This window comes from Dunckerocampus dactyliophorus, chromosome 5 (assembly GCF_027744805.1).
Source record: "Dunckerocampus dactyliophorus isolate RoL2022-P2 chromosome 5, RoL_Ddac_1.1, whole genome shotgun sequence".
Taxonomy (NCBI): domain Eukaryota; kingdom Metazoa; phylum Chordata; class Actinopteri; order Syngnathiformes; family Syngnathidae; genus Dunckerocampus; species Dunckerocampus dactyliophorus.
This window is the reverse complement of record NC_072823.1, coordinates 32,368,900-32,392,797: the sequence shown is the minus strand read 5'-3', so window position 1 is coordinate 32,392,797 and position 23,898 is coordinate 32,368,900. Positions and strand designations below refer to the sequence as shown.

The 23,898-nt window shown below is 41.8% G+C and overlaps 1 protein-coding gene across 1 annotated transcript; it reads right to left on the bottom strand.

Annotated features, from left to right (window-relative positions):
- Positions 1-30: 30 nt before the first annotated feature.
- LOC129181167 (tetraspanin-18-like) lies at positions 31-22,593 on the bottom strand. The gene is made up of 6 exons (XM_054775948.1): positions 22,167-22,593; positions 16,158-16,228; positions 3,084-3,346; positions 2,507-2,629; positions 1,481-1,564; positions 31-1,333 (listed from the first exon to the last, which is right to left on the bottom strand). The coding sequence occupies exons 3-6, from the start codon at positions 3,090-3,092 to the stop codon at positions 1,289-1,291; spliced, it is 261 nt and encodes an 86-aa protein (XP_054631923.1). The 5' UTR covers positions 3,093-3,346; positions 16,158-16,228; positions 22,167-22,593; the 3' UTR covers positions 31-1,288.
- Positions 22,594-23,898: the final 1,305 nt, after the last annotated feature.

The following is a 23,898-nucleotide window of genomic DNA, read 5'->3' as shown; positions in this document are numbered from 1 at the left end:
TCCATGACCTTGGACAGAAAGGGCAGATGTGAGATTGGATGGAAGTTGGATAGACTTGATGGGTCTAGATTCATTTTTTTAAGAAGTGGTCTAACTACAGCTTGCTTAAGGGCAGTGGGGACAATACTCAGCCTGAAGCAGCTGTTCATAAACAGAACAAGGGTGGGACCAATGGTATCTAGAACCTCCTTCATTATCCTTGCAGGGAGAACGTCTCGAGGGCAGTTGGTGGGGTTTAACTGTTGGACTGATTTTTTAAGAAGAGAAGTGGTGATTGGCTCAAAGTTCTCAAAAATGTGCTTTACAGGGGAGTCGGGCAGACTAGCAGATGAGACCTTTGGGATGGATTGTCTGACTGTTGCAACCTTGTCCATAAAAATTGTTGAAATGTACTACATGTGCGTTCAGAAACATCATTAAAAACAGCAGTGACAGGGTTAATAACAGAATTAATGGTGCTAAATAACACTCTGGGGTGATGGCTATTGCTAGAAATGATGTTTGATAAATATTTAGTTTTGGCTTCCTTCACACGTTTTTATGTATGCCCAGTTCCGGGCTGCTTAGGAAACACGACCTCCACTTTCTCTCATATCACACAAACGGCATGATGACAAATTTTCGTGGTTTTCCAACCGGGGTGTTTTCATTTATACCATGGTATACCTTCATAACAGTAACGCTGCTGCAGTAAGCGCCACCATACCAACACAAAATAAAATGAGTTGTCTTTCAAGCTCAGGGAGGTCCTTGAAGATCCATAAAGCTTACACGTGAGAACTGCAACCACTTAGCTACAGAGATAAACATCATAAAAAAGTGGCTGTGAAAAAGGCATATCAAAGAAAGATTTTTTTTTGTACAATATACAATATTAAAGGGAAAAGATTATTACTAAACAATATACAGCATTAAAGGGAACGAGTAACAGGCAAAGCATACATAAAAACGTGTATAACATGTGAGCACATTTTTCTTAAATTCCAAAAGTCAGTGCAGTGCCTTCTTAGGCTGGTCCTCATGTCAGGTCTACGTTTCCCCCAATCTACAAGACCTGGTCCACAAATGATACGTTTGCACTGAGCTCAGCATTTTTACCTCCAATTGTGTTTTACTTTGTTACCCAGTGCCTCACAAGTCCAGCTGTGAACTATGACAGCTTAAGAATTTCACGTGTTCCCCCACCGATCATTAAATAGACAACACATTCAATGCAACGAATGTCGATCGATGATCGTCTTTCTGCCTGCATTTCCTCCTCGAAAAACTTCACAGATGGGAGCTGCTGCTAGATTTCCCGGTAGAGCATCACAGCAAGGAACATGGCAGAGAGCTGGAAGAAAGAACACGTTTGAACAGCAACACCACCACTAGATGGCGATCTCTCCATACTAAATGCTACTCTTTCATTTGCGGTTCAACCCTTTCAACATACAAGTAGTATGAAGAAAAAACCTGTTCAAACAGAAGCTCTCCATACCTCAACGACCAGGAGCACAATGACCAGCGCTGCCCCGATAAAGGGGTACGTTTCATAGACGGAAAGGACTTTTTCATAGCAGCCCTGCGGAGACAGTGAATGACAACTGAGCACATCATCAGTTAACTATCAAAGTGGAGAATTCTTTGAAAATTAAGCTAGCGAAATTGTAAAAGAGATTTTTGTATTTACAGTGATCCCTCGGTTATCGCGGTTAACTGGTTCCAGAACCCACCGTGATAAGTGGATTTCCACAAAGTAGGATTCATTATGTATACTGCATATGGATTATTTTCATAGTTAAGAGCATCAAATACGTTTTTTAACAATAGCGCCCTCTAAGACATGACACCTAGTGGCCGCTGTAGTAATACATACGACTGCTTTTCAGTGCTTCTTCTGAGTTCCTTATATTTGTTTGTATTTTTGGTCATTTAGCCATTTCTATTGAAAATGCTTCATTTCAGTAAAAAATACACACAATTAGCTTAAATACAGTGGTGCGAAAAAGTGTTAGCCTCATTCCTGATTTCTTATTTTATGTCACACTTGAACGTTTCAGATCATCAAACTGTTAAAACGAAAGTTATCTTGGATTAATTGAGATCTATCAGTGTGGAAAAGGTTATAAAGTTATTTCTAAAGCTTTGGGACTCCAGCCAACTACAGTGAGAGCCATTATCCACAAATGGCCAAACATGGAACAGTGGTGAACCTTCCCAGGAGTGGCCGGCCAGCCAAAATAACTAAAAGAGTGCAGCGACGACTCATCCAAGAGGTCACAAAAGACCCCACAACAACATCCAAAGAACTGCAGGCCTCACTTGCCTCAGTTAAGGTCAGTGTTCATGACTCCCCAAAAGGCTGGCCACTTATAATACACAAAACCGGATGGAGACATTTCAGTCACTCGCCCTCAAATTAAACTTAATACCTCACTTTCCAAAATACCAGACATTCCAGAAAATTGCAGACCTCTTTAGGCCTAGAAAAGCAAAATTTGTATGAAAGATTTTTTAAAGATACCTTAGTGTGGTCTGGGACCTTGCATTGGCCTCCGCTGCTACTGCAGCAGGCTTTGGGATAGGTCACAACCCCCGAGGCTGTCATCTTCAAATCGTCTGGGCCGTTCACTCCACAGCACTGAAACTGAAATGAGCAGAAAAGAAAAAGACATCCTATTACTGCAGTGTCACGGTTCACATGCACCGAACTCTAAACGTGTGGGTTTATTTATTTATTTGGGTATATTTTTATTGCGATTCTTCAGTTTTTATATGTTTTGACTACAATGACAATAAAGTTTTAGTACATGCGCAAATCTTCTGGTGGCCACTAATCTGGTAAAATCCAGGTTAATCCTGCCATGCTTTTATTTTGAATTACACACGTCAACATAAATGGAGCCATTTGTTAGAGAAATATCCCATTTGGGTCTCACATTTGACGTTGAACTGAAGCAGTCCATCGACCATGTACGTGGACGTCAGCCTGCATGGTAGACCTGGACTTCATGAGTTGGTCATCAGAAGGGTCGCACTGTAAACACAGTTCCTGACCGGACTGGTGTACAAACACTTGTCTCTGAAGTGGAAGGACTTACACCGCTCATGGTTTGCTTCCATGCCTGTGCCAGTGTACTATTGGCAGAGTCGAGATTAGCGACTTATCTGCCAGTTGCTTCGTGAAGTGCTTCTTGTAGAGCTAAAACGGGCAACAGCACATGAAAGACGTTTGAGCCAAACACCGTCACTTTAAATCAGAAAGTGAACATTGGATACCGGAGCTTACTTTGTCACGGTTTAAGAAGACCGTGATGCCACCAACCAGCTGCACTACGAAGATGAAGATGATGGCCATAAAGAACTGGAAAAAGACAGGAGCAAAAAAACCCAAAATAAACATGCCAGTCAGTAAAAATCCCATTGCCAACACCTACCGAGGTGAATTATTACCACCTGTATTGAGTTAGCCGCTGAGTCACCTACAGTCTCCAGGTGCGCCGTCTACTTTGCAAATAACCGCTGGCGTCTCTATTTAGTGCCCGGTCAAAAATACATTGGCAGGTAGTTTTTCTAAACTCCACAGAGTGGCAGTAACTGCATTTGAAATGTGACCATGAGCAGTCCACATCCAGCCGCGTTACCTAGCGCTTCATACGCGTTCAAATCGTGCTATTGGTGTGAAACTCAAGAGTGTTACACTAAAATGTTGATTGTGATGAACTCACAGCAGTCCACCCATCCATCCATCCATCCATCCATCAATCCTCTCCCGCTTAGTCACTACCCAAAGCTCATGACCACAGGTGAGGGTAGGAACGTAGATCGACCGATAAATTGAGAGCTTTGCCTTTCGGCTCAACTCCCTCTTCACCACAACGGCCCGATGCAGAGTCTGCATCACTGCTGACGCCGCACCAATCAGCCTGTCGATTGTGCGATGCTTCCTTCCCTCACTCGTGAACAAGACCCAGTGGTACTTAAACGGCTCCACTTGAGACAGGATGTCATCCCCGACCTGCAGACGGCACGCCAAACTTTACTGGCCGAGAACCATGGACTTGGACTTGGAGGTGCTGATTCTCATCCTGGTCGCTTCACACTCGGCTACGAACAAATCCAGTGAGAGTTGAAGGTCACGGCTCGATGAAGCAATGAGGACCACATCATCTGCAAAAATTAGAGAACCAATCCTGCAGCCACCAAACCAGAACCCCTCAACGTTCTGGCTGTGCCTAGAAATTCTGTCCATAAATGTAAAGAACAGAATCGGTGACAAAGGGCAGCCCTGGTGGAATCCAACCCTCACTGGAAATTGGTTCGACTTATTGCCGGCAATGCAAACCAAACTTTGACACTGGTCATACAGGGAACGAACAGCCTGAATTAGCTCGTCCGGTACCCAATACTACCGGACTACTCCCCACAGAACTCCTTGAGGAACATGGTTGAATGCCTTCTCCAAGCCTACACAACACATACAGTATAAACTGGTTGGACAAACTCCCATGCACCCTCAAGCACCCTACCGAGAGTTCCGCAACCAGGATGAAAACCACACTGCTCCTCCGGAAGCAGAGATTCAACTATCCTCCTCTCCAGAACCCCTGAGTAAACCTTACCAGGAAGTCTAATAAGTGTGACTCCACGATAGTTGGAATACACCCTGTGATCCCCTCATCTTGGCCTACCAACCAGAGGCACTGCCCCCGATTTCCACGCAATGCTGCAGAGTCGTCTCAACCAAGACACGCCCACAGCATCTCGGGCCTTAAGGAACTCCGGGCGGCTCTCATCCACCCTTGGGGTGCTGCCACCGAGGAGCTTTTTGACGACCTCGGCAACCTCAGCCCCAGAGATAGGAGAGCCCACCATGGTGTTCCCAGGCACGGCTTCCTCATTGGAAGACGTGTCGTTGGGACTGAGGAGGTCTTTGGTTAACACTAACACTAGAACTCACAGCAGTGTTAGCGTTAACCGAAATGTTTTCTCCTAACTGCTATTACAAGATTGGTTGTGTTGCTGCGGTATACCGTCTGGTCACTCATAATTATTCAAGTAAAAAACTTTAAGATATACAGTGGAACCTCGCTTAGCTTATGCCCGGGTCAGCGCCTTTTTCACTTTAGCGTCAAAGTAAAAATTGACGCCACAATTTTGCCTCATTTGCGTGCGTTCTCCGGTTAGCGTACAATATGGTGTGCATCTTCTCGTGTTATTAATACACAACGTGTTACACTGCATTCTTTTTTTTTAGAGTCCTCTAGACATGGAATAACACCCCTATAGTCACCTTTTACACTCATAATACACTTTCTATGCCGCTTGTTCTCACTAGGGTTGCGGGGGGGCAAGAGTTGGGGTACACTCTGAACCGGTCACCTGCCAATCGCAGGGCCCTCGTATTGGTTTGGTTTGGTTTAGAATCACAGTTCCACATGTCCAAAAGGAGTAGGAAGAAGCAAAGCTTATTTAATCCTACCCCCCATCCATTCTACATCTACTACAGTACTTGTTGTTCACTTCCTGCATTTCATGTCATGTTTTATATGATAATCATTGGAATAATAAATAATACATAACAGAAAAAAACCAAAACAAAAAACGAGCAGTACAGAACATCATTGTGATGATCAAGACTCTTCTTCCTTGTATTTAGCAAACATCAACTGCTTGTATTGTTTATGAATGTATTCATCTCTGTACTTTGTTTGAGTTCTTTACTCAATCCGTTCCATAATTTAATTCCACACACGGAAATGCTGTGGCTTTTCAGCGTAGTTCTCACATATAAATGTTTTAGGTTGAATTTTCCTCTAAGATCATATTTCTCCTCTCTGATTGAGAAATACTTTATTAGGTTTTTGGGTAACGAGTTGTTATTAACTTTATACATTATTCTAGCGGTTTGAAAGTTTACTAAATCTGCAAATTTTAATATCTGTGATATTAAAAATAGAGGGTTTGTATGTTGTCTATACTTGGTATTATGAATGATCATCACTAATATGTGATATTAAAAATAAAGGTGTGTATGTTGTCTATACTTGGCATTATGAATGATCATCACTAATATGTGATATTAAAAATAAAGGTGTGTATGTTGTCTATACTTGGTATTATGAATGATCATCACTAATATGTGATATTAAAAATAAAGGTGTGTATGTTGTCTATACTTGGTATTATGAATGATCATCACTAATATGTGATATTAAAAATAAAGGTGTGTATGTTGTCTATACTTGGTATTATGAGTACAGTGAGTGAGCGAAGATTGCTTTTGTAATTATTTCCCATATCTCCACACAATACATTAAATATGCTAATACTAAGGAACAGTACAGAGTGTGGAGTGTTTTTTGGTCAAGAACATATTTTGCTTTATTCAATATAGAGATATTTCTCGCCACCTTTTGTTGAATATATTTAATATGAGATTTCCAACTCATTTTTTCATCTATTATATAAGAATTTATATTCTTCCACGTTTTCAATATCCACTCCATTAATTTGTATTTGGTCGTACGTGTCCTTTCTACTATTACCAAATAACATTATTTTAGTTTTACTTAAGTTCAAGGATAATCTGTTCCTGTCAAACCATGACTTTAATATGACCTTTTCATCCTTGACCTTTTTAATGAGTTCTTGTGTGCTTTCCCCACAACAAAAAGCGGTGGTATCATCTGCAAATAATACCATCTTTAAGTCCTTTGTTACTTTACAAATGTCGTTGATATACAAATTAAACAGTTTTGGTCCCAGTATGGACTCCTGGGGTACTCCACACGTGGTGTGTAAACTCCCAGATGTGTATTCTCCTAGCTTTACTAACTGTTTCCTCTTTGCTATTTAGCTTTAAACCCAATTCAAGACTAATCCTCTAATTCCGTACCTTTCTAATTATGAAATAAAGATAGTGTGATTAATTGTATCGAAGGCTTTTGTCAGATCCACGAATACTGCTGCTGCACATCTTCTGTTGTCCATAGCAGTAGTGATTTCCTCCGTGATTTCCATCAGTGCCATAGAAGTTGAAATGTTGGCTCTGTATCCATATTGACTGCCTGCTAGTAATTCATTCTCATTAAGAAATGTGTCCAACCTATTTCATTTAAGAAAAAAAAAGAAGACCCGTACTGACTAAACATTAGTCACAACTGAACACAATATGCAGGTTTTAAATGAAACTTTTTATTATTCAGGGAGAAAAAAAAATCTAAACCTACCACCTGTGTGAAAAAGTGATTGCCCCCTAAAGCTAATAAGAGGTTGGCCCCCCTTAGCGGCAACAACTGCAATCAAATGTTTGTGATAACTTGCAATGAGTCTCTTATAGCGCTGGGGATGAATTTTGCAGAATTGTTGCCATTCAGCCACACTGGAGGCTTTTCCAGCATGAAGTGCCTTTTTACGGTCATGCCACAGCATCTCCACAGGATTCAGGTCAGGACTTGGACTAGGCCACTCCAACGTCTTCAATTTGTTTTTCTTCAGTCGTTCAGAGGTGCACATGCTGGTGTGTTTTATAATGGTTTAATGGTTTCATTCATCCTGAACATGCATATGAGTAACTTTTAATCCAATTCAAGACTAACCCTCGCATTCCATACCTTCCTAGTTTTATATCATTCTCCTTCTGCAGAACAAATGGCCGGACATTCTCCTTCAGGACAGCAGAATTCTTGGTTCCACTTATCACAGCAAGTCTTCCAGGTCTGATCTTAATTACTTTCTTTTTCACTTCTCTCTCATTCCTTTCTCACTTTCTTTCTTTCTCATACTTCTTTTTCATCGGCATGAGGATTGAGGATCTTTTGGTCTACTTCACTTTGTCAAGCAGGTCCCATTTAAGTCATTTCTTGATTGACAACAGGTGTGGTAATAATCAATAATCACTCTACAGAAATCAGAACTCAGGTGTGATAAACCACAGTTAAGTTATGTTTGAGCGGGGGGAATGGGGGGGAGCAATCACTTTTTCACACAGGGTCTTGTAGGTTTGAATGTTTTTTCTCCCTTAATAATAAAAAGTTTCATTTAAAAACTGCATTTTGTGTTCAGTTGTGTTGTCATTGGCTCATATTTACATTTGTTTGATGATCTATAACATTTAAATGGGACAAACATGCAAAAAAAAGGAAATCAGGAATGGGGGAAAACACTTTTTCACACCACTGTTACATGTGTTCCCACGTGGACCTAAAGGAGGCGGACAGGAGGTGACTTTAGGGGTTCAGAGTTGAGTTTCAGCTTTGCGTGGGTCATGGCTGCAAAAGATGCAGGTTTTTTTTGTAGTGCCTGTATAGAATACATTTCATCAACATCTTTGAGTCTTTTGAATGCGCTACATTGGTATTTTCGTTGGGTCTGAGGGAGCACTTTCCAGTACTCCCTCGAAGGACTCCAAAAAGGGCAGGTATTCTATCATTTTTTCCCCCATTTCATAACGATATAAACTTTCTTCTTGTAAATGTTCTTCTCATAATTACAACTTTGTTCCCATATTTTGACTTCATTCCCATAATGTTTACATTTTTTTCTGCAAACAAATTTTCCCCCCAAAATAACTTTATTCATTGTTTTGCTTGTCATAATAATATCATTTTAAAATAATAAGGTCTGTTGTTCTTTCATTTTTCAATCCTCATTTTTCGCCCATGATGGATGTCGTCAATCGTGCTGAAGCCCCTCCTTGTCCCTGAGAAACAAATACAACACACGTGCTGCTTTATGAATCCAAGCGGGTGCAGTTTTCCAGGTTCTCAAGAAGGCGTTTCAATGAGAACAGCAACAACACACACACATGCACACACACCTGCCAGTCCATTTGGTCTTGTTGGTCCAGCAGAGGATGAACGCCCCAAATGTTTTAGTGAGCAATCACTTAAAACGGGCATGCTTGGACTTCAATGTGAAGCTGCTGACCTCACTACCGTGACAGGTGATGTCATGTGACATGTTTCCCAGTCAGGTGGTCTGATTCCATAATTCAACACTGCCTGTCTTGAGCACAGACGATGGCTCTTGGTTCACAGGGAACTAAAGGGCTGACTATTTGGGAACATTTTTATAGATATGAGCCCGGGGGACCCAGTGTGCTTTAAGAAAAAATGCATAAGGTTTACTATGGAGTTTCTTCATGTAATGAGCAGCAGGGACCCTCTGCGTCCAGCACAAGCACACTTTCCCCTGATGGGAGCCTGTCGTGGGAGCACTTCCAGATAACAAAGACTCCCTTGAGCATTAGCAAACAACAGCTACACAGTATCAGCAGTATCGATGACCCTGTGTGACTGCCATGTGACGAACCACAAAGCCTTCAGAGAAGCATTTGTTTAACCTACAAGCTGTAGATGAGATCTTTTCATTTCAGTCTCCGTGAAAAATCATTTTATTTTTATTGTTTCAACGTAACCACAAAGATGGTATGGTTTATTCCTTTCAACAGTGCTTGTCCGCATTAGGGTCACAGGTGCACTGGAGCCTATCCCAGCTGACTTTTGGCGAGAGGCGGGGCACACAATTGACTGATCATCATTCAATCGCAGTGCACATAAAGACAATTCTCCACTCAACTCAGCAACAAGCTACAACTCTTTAGCAACAGCCAAGTGGCTACACCAACCTCATGACCCGCAAACAGACGTATACCTGGTAACCGTCTAAAGCAATATTGAGGGTCACCACAATGTGTTAATTCCACGGTAGGAGGTATGTGATGGTACACATATTGGTATTGGTTGATATTGGATTTGGAAATTGACAAGTTGGACAATATTGGCATATTGGGAAAAAAGCCAATAACGGAAATCCATACTATTTGAGTTCAACCAGGAGTATGCCAAAGTAGTCTATTTGTCAGTGATATCACTAATAGGCAAGTTTGGAGCAACCACCACAGAACTTTTAAACACCAAATAGTGCAAAAAAAACACATAAAGACAGAGGTTACTTCACAACGAATCGCCAGCAATCGCCTTGACTTTAGAAGACCAGAAATATTAATTTGCAACATTCCCCCCAAGTCAACTAAGGCCATGAAATGCTCAATTGGTCTATTGCAGGGGTTGGCAAACTTTAGTGTCAAAAGAGCCATCTGGGCCCGTTTCCACCCGGAGCCACAAAACGTATTTCACCACGAAATTGTCTGTAACGCCACGTATATAATTTCCTTAACCAATGTTCCTTTTCTGTCTTCCTGGTGCCACCAGGAAATTAGTCATGTTTCTTAAGGCTTTCCTTAAGGTTTCTCCACAGATATTGGATCATCATTTGCGCTAAAAGTGTTGTACCACATTGTTTAGTTCCAGTTCCAGTTGCTTTCATTGCCATTGTTCATGAGCTTACAAAAACTCACCAAAAAAAACACTGACCCTAGCATGGCACAAGCTCAACTCAGACGCACAACTTGGAAAGGCTCATGATGCCGTCAGAAGGGATGGTGTAGCGACTACAAAGAAGCATAAATCAGCTGGAGCCACAACAGGAGGATGAAAGAGCCATATGCAGCTCCAGAGTGGGGGGGTTGGAGAGCCCTGGTCTGTTGCGTATGTTTATGCGTCCTGCAGTGGTTCTCAGCTGTTTTACACAAAAACCCCATTTTACAGGGAAATGTTTTGGGGGACCCCTTACTTGATTATAATTACGTCATAGGTTAATATTTAAAAAAAAAGTGTTATGAGCTTGTAGGTTGGCCATTTCCAGTTCTTTTAAGAAATCAAGGATAGAACACCTGCTAAACTGCATGCTCTATGAACAAAAATGGCAAAGTCCTTCAGAACTACAGTACTGTATAGGCATCACACATTAGGTTATTGTGTACTGAGAGGTACATGGGAATACAGGCGTCTTTACCCAGGCCAGGTGATCTGAAGTCAGCTGGAGTCATTTGGGTCGCTGGCACTGATGTTTACAAGAACGGATATACAGTCAAACTTGTCTATAGCGGCCACTAGAGGGAGACTGCAAAAGTGGCTGCTATAGACAGGTGGCCTCTATAGACAGGTTGGCGTCCAGTTTGAATGTTGACCAGTAGAGGGGAAAAAAAAGAAAAAACAGGGAATTTTTTTTAAATGTTGACCAGTAGAGGGCACTGTGGGACTGCGGATGAAAGTTGTACAACACTACTAGGCTTGTTATTATCCACCACCCACAGAACAAAGCTGTGCTAGTAATGTCTTACGCTTGTTTTTAATATTTTACTTTTTATACGGCAGAGTGTCATTACAGCTTTAGTTCATCAGGAAGTGACGGGAAGTGACGGTGGGCGTCCCGAGCAGGAGAGCTAGGCTCAGTGCTAGCTGTGAGTTTGGAGAGAGTTGGGAAGTGTGTTTATGTTGGCGTGGATGTAAAGTCCTGCAGTGTTCTCCGCTGTTAATAAAGCCATTAAAGTGCATCGGCGACGTGAGTCTCTCCTTCCCCACAACAAGCGGCATTACAGTATTGACACACATTGTGCACATTGTCTCACACCAGGAAATAAACGGTGTCACTTTAGTAGCAAGCTCAAAAGAAGACGGCTTTTTTATGTGGAACAACTGACAGTTTGTGTGGATCTTGTGAATGATTGTGACTGAGCTAGGACTCAGTAATTAAAGTCTACACACGACGGCTTCATTGACTGAAAAACTAAACTTTTTCGTGCATGAAGCTTCTACTTGAGTCGGTAATTTGGCCGCTATATGCGGTCAGATATTGACCAAGGGAGACAAAATGGGTGGCCGCTGGCCACGTTGGACAGGTGACTGCTATACACAGGGTCTATAACATGTACATTTGCTGGGGGGGATTTTTCAGTGGCTGCTATAGGCAGGTGGCCGTTCTATAAAGGTGGCCGCTAAGACAGGTTTGACTGTACATCATTAATAATTACATTGAACACGATTTGTGGAATTTTGCACAGCAAAAACATTGAAGATGATGGCACAGCGTGGTAGGGCCGGCAGTCCGAGAGAAATAAATACAGAAATAGCAAAGAAGAAAATAAGCACCATCAAAGTTGTTGTCAATGAGCAGCATACATACAGCAAGTGTACCGAGCTCATGGAGTTACTTCACTACTTTCGATAAAGGATAATTTAAAGTCACTTTAATTCAAACATGAACCCATTCAGACCTGAGCTTGAATTTAAAAACACTTTCTAAATTCTGCCGTAAGTCAACTTTTTGCCCCATTGTGAAATCGTGAAAAGCTGCCACTGGTCCCGTTCTGGCTTACAGAACGAGATGTAAATGTTGCACATTTTAGTGTGAAAAATAACTCACTTTAAATTAAATTTAAAGCAAAAAAAAAAGAGTACTCAACAGAATAAAGTGAATTTGTAGCATATTCTGTGATTTAAAAAAAAACAACAACAACTCACATTCTTATCTCCCTCATGACGTTATTATTCTCTCCTACAGCGTCCATTATAACCAGTACTCGTCCCTCGCTACATTGTGGTTCAAACATTGCTTCCTCGCTCTTTCGCTCGCAGTTTTTCAAAATGAAAGGAAAGAAAGCTACAATGCTTTATTTCTTTGGACAGATTAAGAGCAGAATTCTCATTCAGTTGACTTGAAATCAGGATGGTCATCACTCAACACAACAGTCTCAGTCATGGTGCACAACTACAAACATCACACAGCAACGCAAAAACAGACAAGACACTACAGCTACTTTTGCAGAACAATAACTAACAACTATGTAGCTCAAACATGTAACTTTAAGAGCATTTGCACCAAAACACTACCACAAAGCACGCTGGGGAACAAGAAGTGCTCCCAGCGATGCTACAATACGCTAGCATGCATGCTGCTGTATGTTTTTAAAAAGCCAGCGAGAGCAAAACTGAGTTGGGTTGTACTTTATTCAAGATTCAAGATTCAAGATTCAAGAGAGTTTTATTGTCATGTGCATAGTAAAACAGCAGTTATACCATGCAATGAAAATCTTATTCTGTTCATTCTCCCAAGAAAAGAAAGAAAACACAAGAAAGAATAAGAACATAAGAAACATAAACACATAAACATAAATACCAATAAATTAAGCAACAACAACAGAAGAGACATTAATACAAATAAATAATACAAATAAATAAATAAAGTGCTATGAGTGTGTGCGGCGTGTGCGAGTGCTTCGTTGAGAAGCCTGATGGCCTGTGGGTAAAAGCTGTTTGCCAGCCTTGTGGTCCTGGACTTCAAACTCCTGTAGCGTCTGCCTGACGGTAGGAGTGTGAATAATGAGTGTTGTGGATGTGTGCTGTCCTTGATGAGGTTGTGTGTTCTTCGTAGGACTCTAGTTTTATAAATGTCTTGCAGTGAGGGGAGGGCTGCCCCAACAATGTTCTGTGAGGTCTTGATCACCCGCTGGAGTGCCTTCCTATCACGTGTTGTACAGTTACCGTGCCAAACAGTGATGGAGGCGGTAAGGACACTTTCCATAGTGCATCTGTAGAAGCAACTCAGGATTGTGGTGGACATGCCAAATTTCCTCAGTCTTCTCAGGAAGTACAGTCTCCTTTGGGACTTCTTCAGAATTTGTTGGGTGTTGTGAGACCAGGTGAGGTCCTCGCTGATGTGTGTGCCAAGGAACTTGAAGGTTTTCACCCTCTCCACCTCAGTCTCATCAATAAACAGGGGTCTGTGCGGCTCCTTTTCCCTTGTTCTTGGGTCGATGATCATCTCTTTAGTCTTATCTGTATTGAGAAGGAGATTGTTATCACGACACCAAGCTATGAGGTCCGCCACCTCTCTTCTGTATGACGTTTCAACACCACCAGTGATCAGTCCGATGACTGTAGTGTCATCCGCAAATTTAATGATGCTGGTGTTGTTCTGGGAGGCCACGCAATCATAGGTGAAGAGCGTGTAGAGGAGTGGACTCAGCACACACCCCTGTGGGGTCCCAGTGCTCACAATTCTTGAGCTGGATGTGCGGTTGTGGACTCTGACTGACTGGGGTCTGCCTGTGAGAAAGTTAAACACCCAGTTACAGAGGGAGGGAGACAGGCCAAGTGTGAGGAGCTTATCTGTGAGTTTGTGGGGGCTGACTGTGTTAAAAGCAGAGCTATAGTCTATAAATAGCATTCTGACATATGTGTCCTGGCTGTGTGGATGGCAGTGTTGACTGCATCATCCGTGGACCGGTTCTGGCGATATGCAAACTGTAGAGGGTCCACAGTTGCCGCCGGGATGCTCTTTTTGATGTGGGTCATGACTAATCTTTCAAAGCACTTCATAACAATAGGAGTGAGTGCTATAGGGCGATAGTCATTCAAGCAGGTCACGTTGCTCTTCTTGGGTACGGGCACTATGGTGGTGGACTTACTACGTACTAACTTTTTCAAGTGTCACTGAACAACTTTACTATCTTGTTGTTATTATGCTCATGATGTCTTGTCCTCCAAAAACTATTTGTGTGTGATTGTTTAATGAAAATAGTGTGTCTTATGATGGTGGTGCTATCACAGGGGTCACCTGGCTCGCCATATTCCGTTTATTATCATTCACAGTAGAAATGCAATAGTTCACAGTCTGATTGGCTTCTGGCTGCCTTGTTCTTACGAGACAGCTTTTCTCCAAAAGAGAAATTTCGTCAGGTTTTGATCTCGCACGATCACAAGATCTCGTGACACTCCTACTGATTCTCGCGTTGCAGACTAGACATTGGGTCGTTGATGCCTCCAGTGATTTGACCACTGCCTCGTGTTTGGGCAACAATCAGTGTACACTGATTGTGGCAGAAAGGCAGATTGGCAGGTCTGCAGGTTAGCTTACAACTGGTGTTGCTCCACGATTGCTCAGCAACAGCGTGGGCCCGAGGAAGGCGACGGTGACGACAGGGAAAGTGTCAGGAAAGTGTTGGAGTTTCTAACCAAGAAGATGTGTGCTGTCAAGCTGCAGTAGAAAGCCATCCCGGAGCTGTTGGAAGAGATGAAGGTTCTCCAGGTCCAGAACGTTGAAAATGATCGGCACTTGGTGGAGTCGGAGAGCAAAGTGGCCAAGTCGGAGCAATACACTCGCATGAACAATGTGATACGGCAGAGCTTCACGTCAAACTCTGCTCATACGCGCGGGCAGTGACTGCTGACAACGGAGGTGAGCTAGACGTCAGCGCTACGGAACGACAGGTGACTGCGTTCCTCCTCTCTAAGGGAGTCAAACTGGACATCAACAACATCAGGGTTTGCCACCCGCTCAACTGGAAAAATGACAGCTCTACGCCAGCAATCATCATGAGGTGCGTCAACAGAAAGCACAACACTGCACTGTTAAAACACAGAAGGAAAAAACATGCTGGCATAGCATGCCACCTAAAAAGACAAGAAAAAATTCCACAAACATGGACTGCAAATTGCAAAATATTCATGAAATGAAGTGGAACGCCAGAGGAAGCAAAAGTTACAACCATTAGGAACATAAAAGAGCTAGACAAATATCAATCACTGTCAAGCAGATGGACCTGTGCAGCATGAAGCTTAACTCACAACACAACTATGACGGAACTTTATCAAGAGATAATAACAACATAGCTCTAAGGATTGCCCAATATGAGGATCTGGACCATAATTTACTGGACTTGGACAGTAACATTGCCCCGGACTGGGGATGTTCCCATCAGGGTTTTATGCTGCCGATACTGGAATACAGTTCCAATTATGAGAAGAAAGTTTACAAGAAGAAAGTTGAAATACTGGGAAAATTTTAAAAGTGGAAAAAAAACAGTAAACAGTAATTTTCTGAGAATAAAATTGAAGTTCTCAAAATAAACTCGTAATATTGTCACTTCAGTAGCATAGAGTTGAAATATTGAAATATATATATATATATATATATATATATATATATATATATATATATATATATATATGAGAAACAAACAAACCAAAATAAAGTTGTAAGAAAATTAGGTTGGGGAAAAAGGTATAATATTATATCTGAATAAATCATTTGACCAGAAAAATAAAATCTAAGACTTTTTAAGAAGAAAGTAAAAAATAAAACAACAACAGCAGAGACCAAAGCTGATACTGATAATAAGCCTTTTCACTTACATCACAAATCTAAAATGCAGTTTTTCTTGAAATACACAGAATGTAACTTCTTAGCATCCATCTACGGTACATGTGTTGCCCAATATACGATCTGTTATTTTACCACCACAGAATCCAGCGAAAAAGCCAGCATACCATGTCTTTGTCTTTGTTCGGGTAAAGCTGAGGCCTTCTCTTGGGGTTAGTGCTGCTGTTTTCACGGGCGGCTGCAAACGGAAAGAAGCGGAGGTCAGCACAGAGCTAATGAGACCAACAAGAGACAAGAGTGGAAAGCAAAGTGACACATTTCAGTTAAACAGAGTGAGAGTGGGAGCTGGAGAAAACGCTGAATCCAAACGGAGGACACTTCAAAGGGCCGAGGCTGCGTTTACTGTATTATAGTTGAAGGAAGCCACTCCAGCAGTGAGCTAATCCGGGACTGCAACGCTGTTGGTGTCTTTGAGTATTTCTCCCCTCAGCTGGAAGGCAAATTTAACAGGGAAGCAATGAAAGAAAATGCCCCCAGTGTCCCGAATGAACTTAAACGCTTTCAACCAGTGGCGTCCCAAGTGCAGTACGGGGGTCCATGGCACGTTTTACAAATATTTAACAGGAAAAAAAACCAACAACAAATAAACAACAACATCAAAAACTGACAAATCTGCAGTATTTTTACAAGATTTTTTTACGACAGAAAATTAAAACGCTGAGAAAAAAGCTGCAATTTAACGAGAATATTAATATTATGGTAATAAAGTCAAAAATTACAATAAGAAAGTTGAAGTCGTTTTAAAATACGACAAATACAACAACAGAAATGGTGGGAAAAAACTGCTGTAACTTTACCAGAATAAAGAAAAAGAGTCACAATTTTACGAGGATAAACTTCTAATTCATGAACTCATATTTTGATGAAAAATAACAATTTTAGTCGCAAAAAGTTGAAATACAAAAAGACAAAATATGATGAGAAACGAAACAAAAAATACCAAAAACATAAAAACGAAAACATAACGATGTGAGAATCATTTCAAAACATTGCAGGAAAAAGGTCCAAATTATGAGAAGACAATTCATTCAAAGAAAATGGAAATAGCTGCAAAATAAAACTAAAAAACTAAAATGGAAAACAGCCATCATTTTAGAGGGGAATAAAGTAGTGGTGTCACGAAACGTAGTTCTTGGGCGTAACGATGTTGATGATAATAATAATAGCTTGGTTCACATGCAGGCCACGTTATGTAAATGAGTGTTATTGCTGCTTTTGGGAGGGTTTTTTCCAGAAGGCTTTATAGGCGGAATAGTTGCATGCCGTTACGTGCATGCTTAGTTGCCTCTTTTGATCTACAGTATTTTTCTGTCTTTAAGAATGGAGTGTTTCGACACGCTCTCTCTCACACATGCTTTTACAATCACGCACCGTTTGAGCGTCGACATTATCAGCAGCCTTCTTTCAAGTCATTCACAGACACGTCGAGAGGGACTGTGAGCTGCTGACTACTCCGCTCTTACGTCATTCTGCTGCTCACTGGAACATTAGCAGTGCACTGCAAACACAGCCGTGCTCGAAAGAAGCCCAGATCATCTTCAAATGAGACAACTTTTCTTATTTCAAGCAGAAAATTCTGCCAATGGGCTAACCAAACTTTGCTTGGCTAGAATTCATATAACTGAAACATTTTCCTTGTGACTATTAACAATACGATGAGTCCTAAAATAAGCAAGTTCTTCATTACATAGCTAGATTGAAGTCAAATGTTCTTATTACAAGGTAAGAAGTAAGCCAAATGCTCTTCTAATATTCTTAAATTGAGATCAAATTTGCTTTTATGAGGCAAAATTATGTTGACATATTCTAGATGTACAGTAGGAGTGTTATTCTATTTTCTCATAATTTCTCCGATGAACCTATCACGCACATGGAAGGAAGCCAGCACACGGGGGGGGGGCGTGTGAGTTCCGCACCAAGGTTGGCTGCTCGTGGGGCCAATGTAGCGACCACTCAGCCACCATGAGGCTAACATTGTTCCCTGTTAGTTGCGTTGGTTACTGAGCTTTTCAACAAGCATGAAGCAAATGATATGAATGGAGCTTAAATGGAACTTAAAAGAGTGTGATTAGAGCTAATATTCACTTCATTTAGGAAATAAACACATCAGAATTCTTTTTTGCCATGGTTCACTAGTTTTTGCATTTCTAAACAAGATAAAAAGAGAGTAATATTTTCTTTAATCCATCCATCCATCCTTTTTCTATGCCGCTTCTCCTCATTAGGGTCGCGGGGGTATGCTGGAGCCTATCCCAGCTGACTTGGGGCGACAGGTGGGGTACACCCTGGACTGGTGTCCAGCCAATGGCAGGGCACATATAGACAAACACTCACATTCATACCTATGGACCATTTAGAGTCTCCAATGAAGCTAGCATGCATGTTTTTGGAATGTGGGAGGAAACCGGAGTACCCAGAAACCCCCCAACACACACACGGGGAGAACATGCAAGGGAGAATCCAACCCAGGTCTTCCCATCTCCAGACTGTTCCTGTGTTGGCCAACATGCTAACCACGAGACCACCGTGCGACCCCAACAACACAAATCCTTGAATTGAAATATGTTTGGGTTTGGTTTGGTTATGTTTATTTGAACATGAAGGTTACAATGGAATACATCTCATGAATCTATGTGGATTTTTAAAGCCTTTAAAAAAACAAAACATGTTCAAATCATGGCCAACGATGCAAAATTGAAGAAAGAAAAATAAAGCGTCTCTACAGGAAACCATGATTGGTTTGCTGTTGGTAGCAGTTTTGAAGGATTCCATGCTTTATGTGATGTCAGGAATAGATGGTCACATGGCTACAAGAACATTTTGTTGATGGTTCTCTATCCAGTTTGTACTTCTAGGCAAATAACATGACAATGGAAGGTTTGGAATTGAATAGAATTGTTAGAAAAATGAGAAAGTCACCAGATTTATAAATGCTGCTATTATTATTATTATTATTATTATTGGAAAATATGAGCTTGCATGGTTGTGGTCGGTCGGCTTGATATCAAGACGTGATGCCAGTCATGTCATGTGGCTGCACGTGTAGCTTAGTACGTGTGTGTACAGGACGTAGCTTGCCAGGGTGTGTACCATACATTCATATTTGTGGACCGCAGTCCCAGGGACGTTTCTTTTGGCTTCCACAAAGATGATGTTGAGCAAAAGAACACTAAATGTAAAGTGAGTATGAACACTGTCGTAATCACCCAAAGCACATTATGGAAATGCAGCGTTGTTGGCGCTTTTTGGAGGTTTTGTTCAGCAGGCTTTATAGGCGGAATTGGTGCGTCCCATTACGTGCATTACATTCCATTGAAAGTAATGTGTGCCAGTCGGGCAATAAATCAACGAAAAGCAGTTTATTTGCATTTCCTGCGATTAATTTCAGTAGGTGGGGATTTATCCTGCATTTATCGTTATCAAGGAAAACTGCCCAATTGATATTGATTTGAGGTCATATCACCCACGACCACGTGAGGTCCCTGCAAGCCTGCTTTCACTCAGGTGTTCGTTAATAACGTGAGAGGAGAGAAATGCATTGTGAAATACAAAATACCAGCATTTTGTTCATGTTCTGGTAAAACAAGCATATTGGCTTTGTTTGCCGTGAAACAGCGATGAAAATAAATGTTACAAAACGTGGGTACCGGCAGATTTCAACGGCAGATTTCACTCATGGATGATCTACATCGCCAGCATAAAACTCTGACTGGCGCGTCCCCCACTTTCAAGTGGTCTCATTGGCGTATGACTTGCCTGGGACCAGCAAGTCATTCAGTAATGGAGATGGCTGCAAATCATTGAATGGAAGAAGATTTTCACTGCCTCAGTAGACATCATGTCCGATTGAGCTAAAACGTACAAGAAAAAATTTGATTTTTTTTTGCACATTGTGTTTGCACGAGGTTTAAATGAAAACTTTCGATCTATCACTAATCCAAGGTACTTACTGTATATTGATTTACAATCTGCAGTTTTTCACTGCAAGCGGCACTCCTGCAGCCATGTTGTAACCCGACTCATTGCTCGGGTGAGTTTGGCTGCAACGATGTCTGTATGTTTCAGAATTATATGCAAAATGATACAAAAAGGCCTGTTTCAGGGACCACAAAATGGGTCAATAATTTGAAGCTGTTCTGCAGAAACAGAGGTTGATCAAGCCTTGGAAGTTGGTGCTACTATTTTTTGCAGGTGTTCCAAGTTCTGGAGTACTTACTACCGCCTCTGTCTGCATGAAAGCAGTGTTGGGAACACACTGTGGTACTCCTTTATACCCTTGTGAGCATCAGTTGAACAGCATTGTACTGGAGAAATTGATTTGCTGCTACAAACATGGCAACAAAAACGGAGATAAACAAAGGAAGACAGACAGACCATCTTAATACTGAAAAATGGGGCTTTTTCCCCCACGGAAATTAGTGTCCTAAAACGTTCGACCGGGAGTGTGATTCAAACCTGCAATAAAAGTATGTTGTTTGAGTAAATCAGTAACATTACTAACACCTAGTGACCGGTGTAGAGTACTACATATCATATGGATATCATCTTTTGAATGCATTATATTTGTTTTTAGTTAATTTAGCCATTTTTATGCTTGAAAATGCTTAATTTAGGCAGAAAATACTGTATGTACAACTTGCCTAAATATGCATATTTTTGGAAAATAATAAGCAAAATTAAACCACAAAACAGCGATGATTTAGTAATACTAGTCCTGTCACAATAACAAATTTTGCCGGTCACTTATTGCTGATATTCCTTATTATTGGCAACATTTTTTAGACCGTTTTTTCTTTTTTTCAACCTGTTTTTTTTTGTATCGTTCGACTATCTATTATCATGACAGGCCTAATTAATACTTTAAGTTTTTGAAAAAAAAGTGATAGAGCAAAGGGGCAAAATTTGAAGTGCGACGCGGCGTGTGTCGTCTGTGCTGAAAAGATGCTGGCCAGAGTCAACGACACCACCAAGGACAAGACGTGGTGGAATGCTGCTTTGTGCATTGCACTGCACAGCCGCAGCAGAGCAGGTGTCCCACTGGGTCACAAGAACCAGAAGCTTTGCATCTGGATCATTTCCTTAGCCCAGACGGGTTCCAGACTGCGACGGCCTCATAAAACTTGCACATGTGCATCAGAAAGCAGGCCAGCTCGTTTGCGGTGTTGATGCTCATAGCAGGGAAGAAAAAGTGATTAACTACATGTGCCCTCGGGTTACAAACAAGGCTGTGATGCAAGTTGCGTTTTAGTAATATGACTGGGCAAAACTACTTTTTTGTTGAAATGAGCCACAAAACAATGCGCATGTGCATTTTGAAACGTTGATTGTCCGGCAAATAACTGACGCTAAAACTATTGCAAACGTTATTTTGAGACCAAATTAAACTCTAATGTTATGGATAATATATCATATGCTGTCATAATGTGTCCCAAAAATACGTATATGTGACGCACACAAAATGTATGGTCACGTTTGTGAGATGTATTTTATTTTGTTTGAGTATAACAGAGAAAATGTAATTGTTTTGGGTCATTATTCTTGTAAGCAAAATTGCACTTCCATTGGAACAACTTGTTTTTGTCAAATACAGTCAAACCTGTCTTAGCGGCCACCTTTATACTGTAGAACGGCCACTGAAAAATCCCCCCCAGCAAATGTACATGTTATAGACCCTGTGTATAGCAGTCACCTGTCCAACGCGGCCAGCGGCCACCCATTTTGTCTCCCTTGGTCAATATCTGACCGCATATAGCGGCCAAATTACCAACTCAAGTAGAAGCTTCATGCACGAAAAAGTTGCGTTTTTCAATCAATGAAGCCGTCGTGTGTAGACTTGAATTACTGAGTCCTAGCTCAGTCACAATCATTCACAAGATCCACACAAACTGTCAGTTGTTCCACATAAAAAAGCCGTCTTCTTTTGACCTTGCTATTTCCTGGTCAAACATGTAACTTTAAGAGCATTTGCACCAAAAAATTACCGCAAAGTATGCTGGGAACAGGACGTGCTCCCAGCGACGCTACAATTAAAAAAAACATACGCTAGCGTGCATGCGGCAGCGGGAGCAAAACTGAGTTGGGTTGTACTTAATTGAAGTATTTTAGAATGTACTCACGTTATTTTTCATCAATCCTCATCCACAAATCCATCAAAGTCCTCATCTTCTGTATTCGACACAAACAAAGCCGTCTTCTTTTCCGTTCGCTACTAGTCTGTTAACTTGTCAGTGTTATTCAGCTCCGAAGCAAAGAAGGAAACTTCTCCTGTTGCTTCTGCCAACTTTATTTATTGAACGCGGCCACCAGACAGCAGCTCAGAACACACACATCTCTCAGCATCGTCTCTCCTTCCTGCTTGCCCACAAGGCAAAGGTTAAACAAGCCCCACTACATAGCTGTCCAGCCAATGCCTGTAAGAAATGACACCGTTTATTTCCTGGTGTGCACTGGTCAATACTGTAATGCCGCTTGTTGTGGGGAAGGAGAGACTCACGTCGCCGATGCACTTTAATGGCTTTATTAACAGCGGAGAACACTGCAGGACTTTACATCCACGCCAACATGTGACTTCGGTGTAAACAGAGATGAACACATCTGTGACCGCATAGTTGTGGGCATTTCAGATAAGGATTTATCACGCAAGTTGCAGCTGATGGCTGATCTTACTTTAGCCCAAACTGTTCAGACCGTACGTCAGTCTGAGGAGGTTGCACTCCAAGTCCACCAGCAGGGGGAGACATACGCTGCAGTGCAGGAGATAGCACGGGGAAAAAACAGCAGGCAGAGGAAAACCCAAGTGGAAGCCAAGAATGAGAGCAAGTGGAGAGCAAGGAGAACCAAAATGTGGAAGGTGTGGCAAACCTAAACACAAGGAACAGGAAAAATGCCCAGCCTTGAAATCAACATGCAACAAATGTCATAAAGTGGGTCACTGGGAGTCTAGATGTCACACTAAATCAGTCAGAGAAGTGACAGAAAACGTTTCAGATAATGTTTCAGAGATACCATATTTCCTGGGGGCAGTCACAAAATCCAGCAAAAATGATGAACAGTGGACTGTACAGTTAGTGATAGGGGAAACATCGGTCAGATTCAAAATCGACACGGGTGCTGATACAAACATAATGTGTGAAGAGACGTTTACTAGTTTAACCCCCAGGAAGAAATTAGAGCATCCTAATGTCACACTGTGCAGCCCTGGTGGTCAGTTGGACTGTCTGGGGAAGTTCCGAGCCACCACAAAGTACAAAGATAACCTCTACTCCTTCCCAGTGTACGTAATCCGTGGCCAGAATGCGAACAATCTGCTGATCAGAGACACAGCTACAACAATGGGCTTGGTGAAGTGCATTGAAGAAGTTCGCGAGGCGTTCAGGGAGCATGGAACTCTGAAAACGGAACCAGTTAAGATCCTATTGAAAGAGAATGCTCAACCGTACGCAGTGCATACGGCACGGAGGGTACCCCTGCCCCTCATGAAAAAAGTGAAGGAGGAAATCCAGCGCATGGAGGAGAACGGCATAATAGACCCAGTGACAGAGCCTACGGACTGGTGTGCGCCGATGGTGCCCGTTCCGAGGAAAAATGGAAAAGTGCGCATATGCGTGGACTTAAAGCGGCTAAATGAAGCTGTGAGGAGAGAGAGGTACGTCCTTCCTACAGCAGAGGAAATCACTGCAGAGCTGAGCGGCGCCACCGTATTCACATCGTTAGATGCGGCCTCAGGCTTTTGGCAGATCCCTCTAAGTCCAGAAAGCAGCAAGCTAACCACATTTATAACACCATTTGGGAGGTACGCCTTCAAACGCCTCCCTTTCGGGATCACTAGCGCCCCAGAGATTTTCCAAA

Bases quoted from the DNA above. Each gene is read 5' to 3' on its own strand.
- LOC129181167 (XM_054775948.1), bottom strand. The intron at 1,565-2,506 runs GTATCTTTAAAA...CTGTCTCCGCAG, and splicing joins AGGTCCCAGACCACACTAAG to GGCTGCTATGAAAAAGTCCT. The intron at 1,334-1,480 runs GTATGGAGAGCT...TCTTTCTTCCAG, and splicing joins TTGTGCTCCTGGTCGTTGAG to CTCTCTGCCATGTTCCTTGC.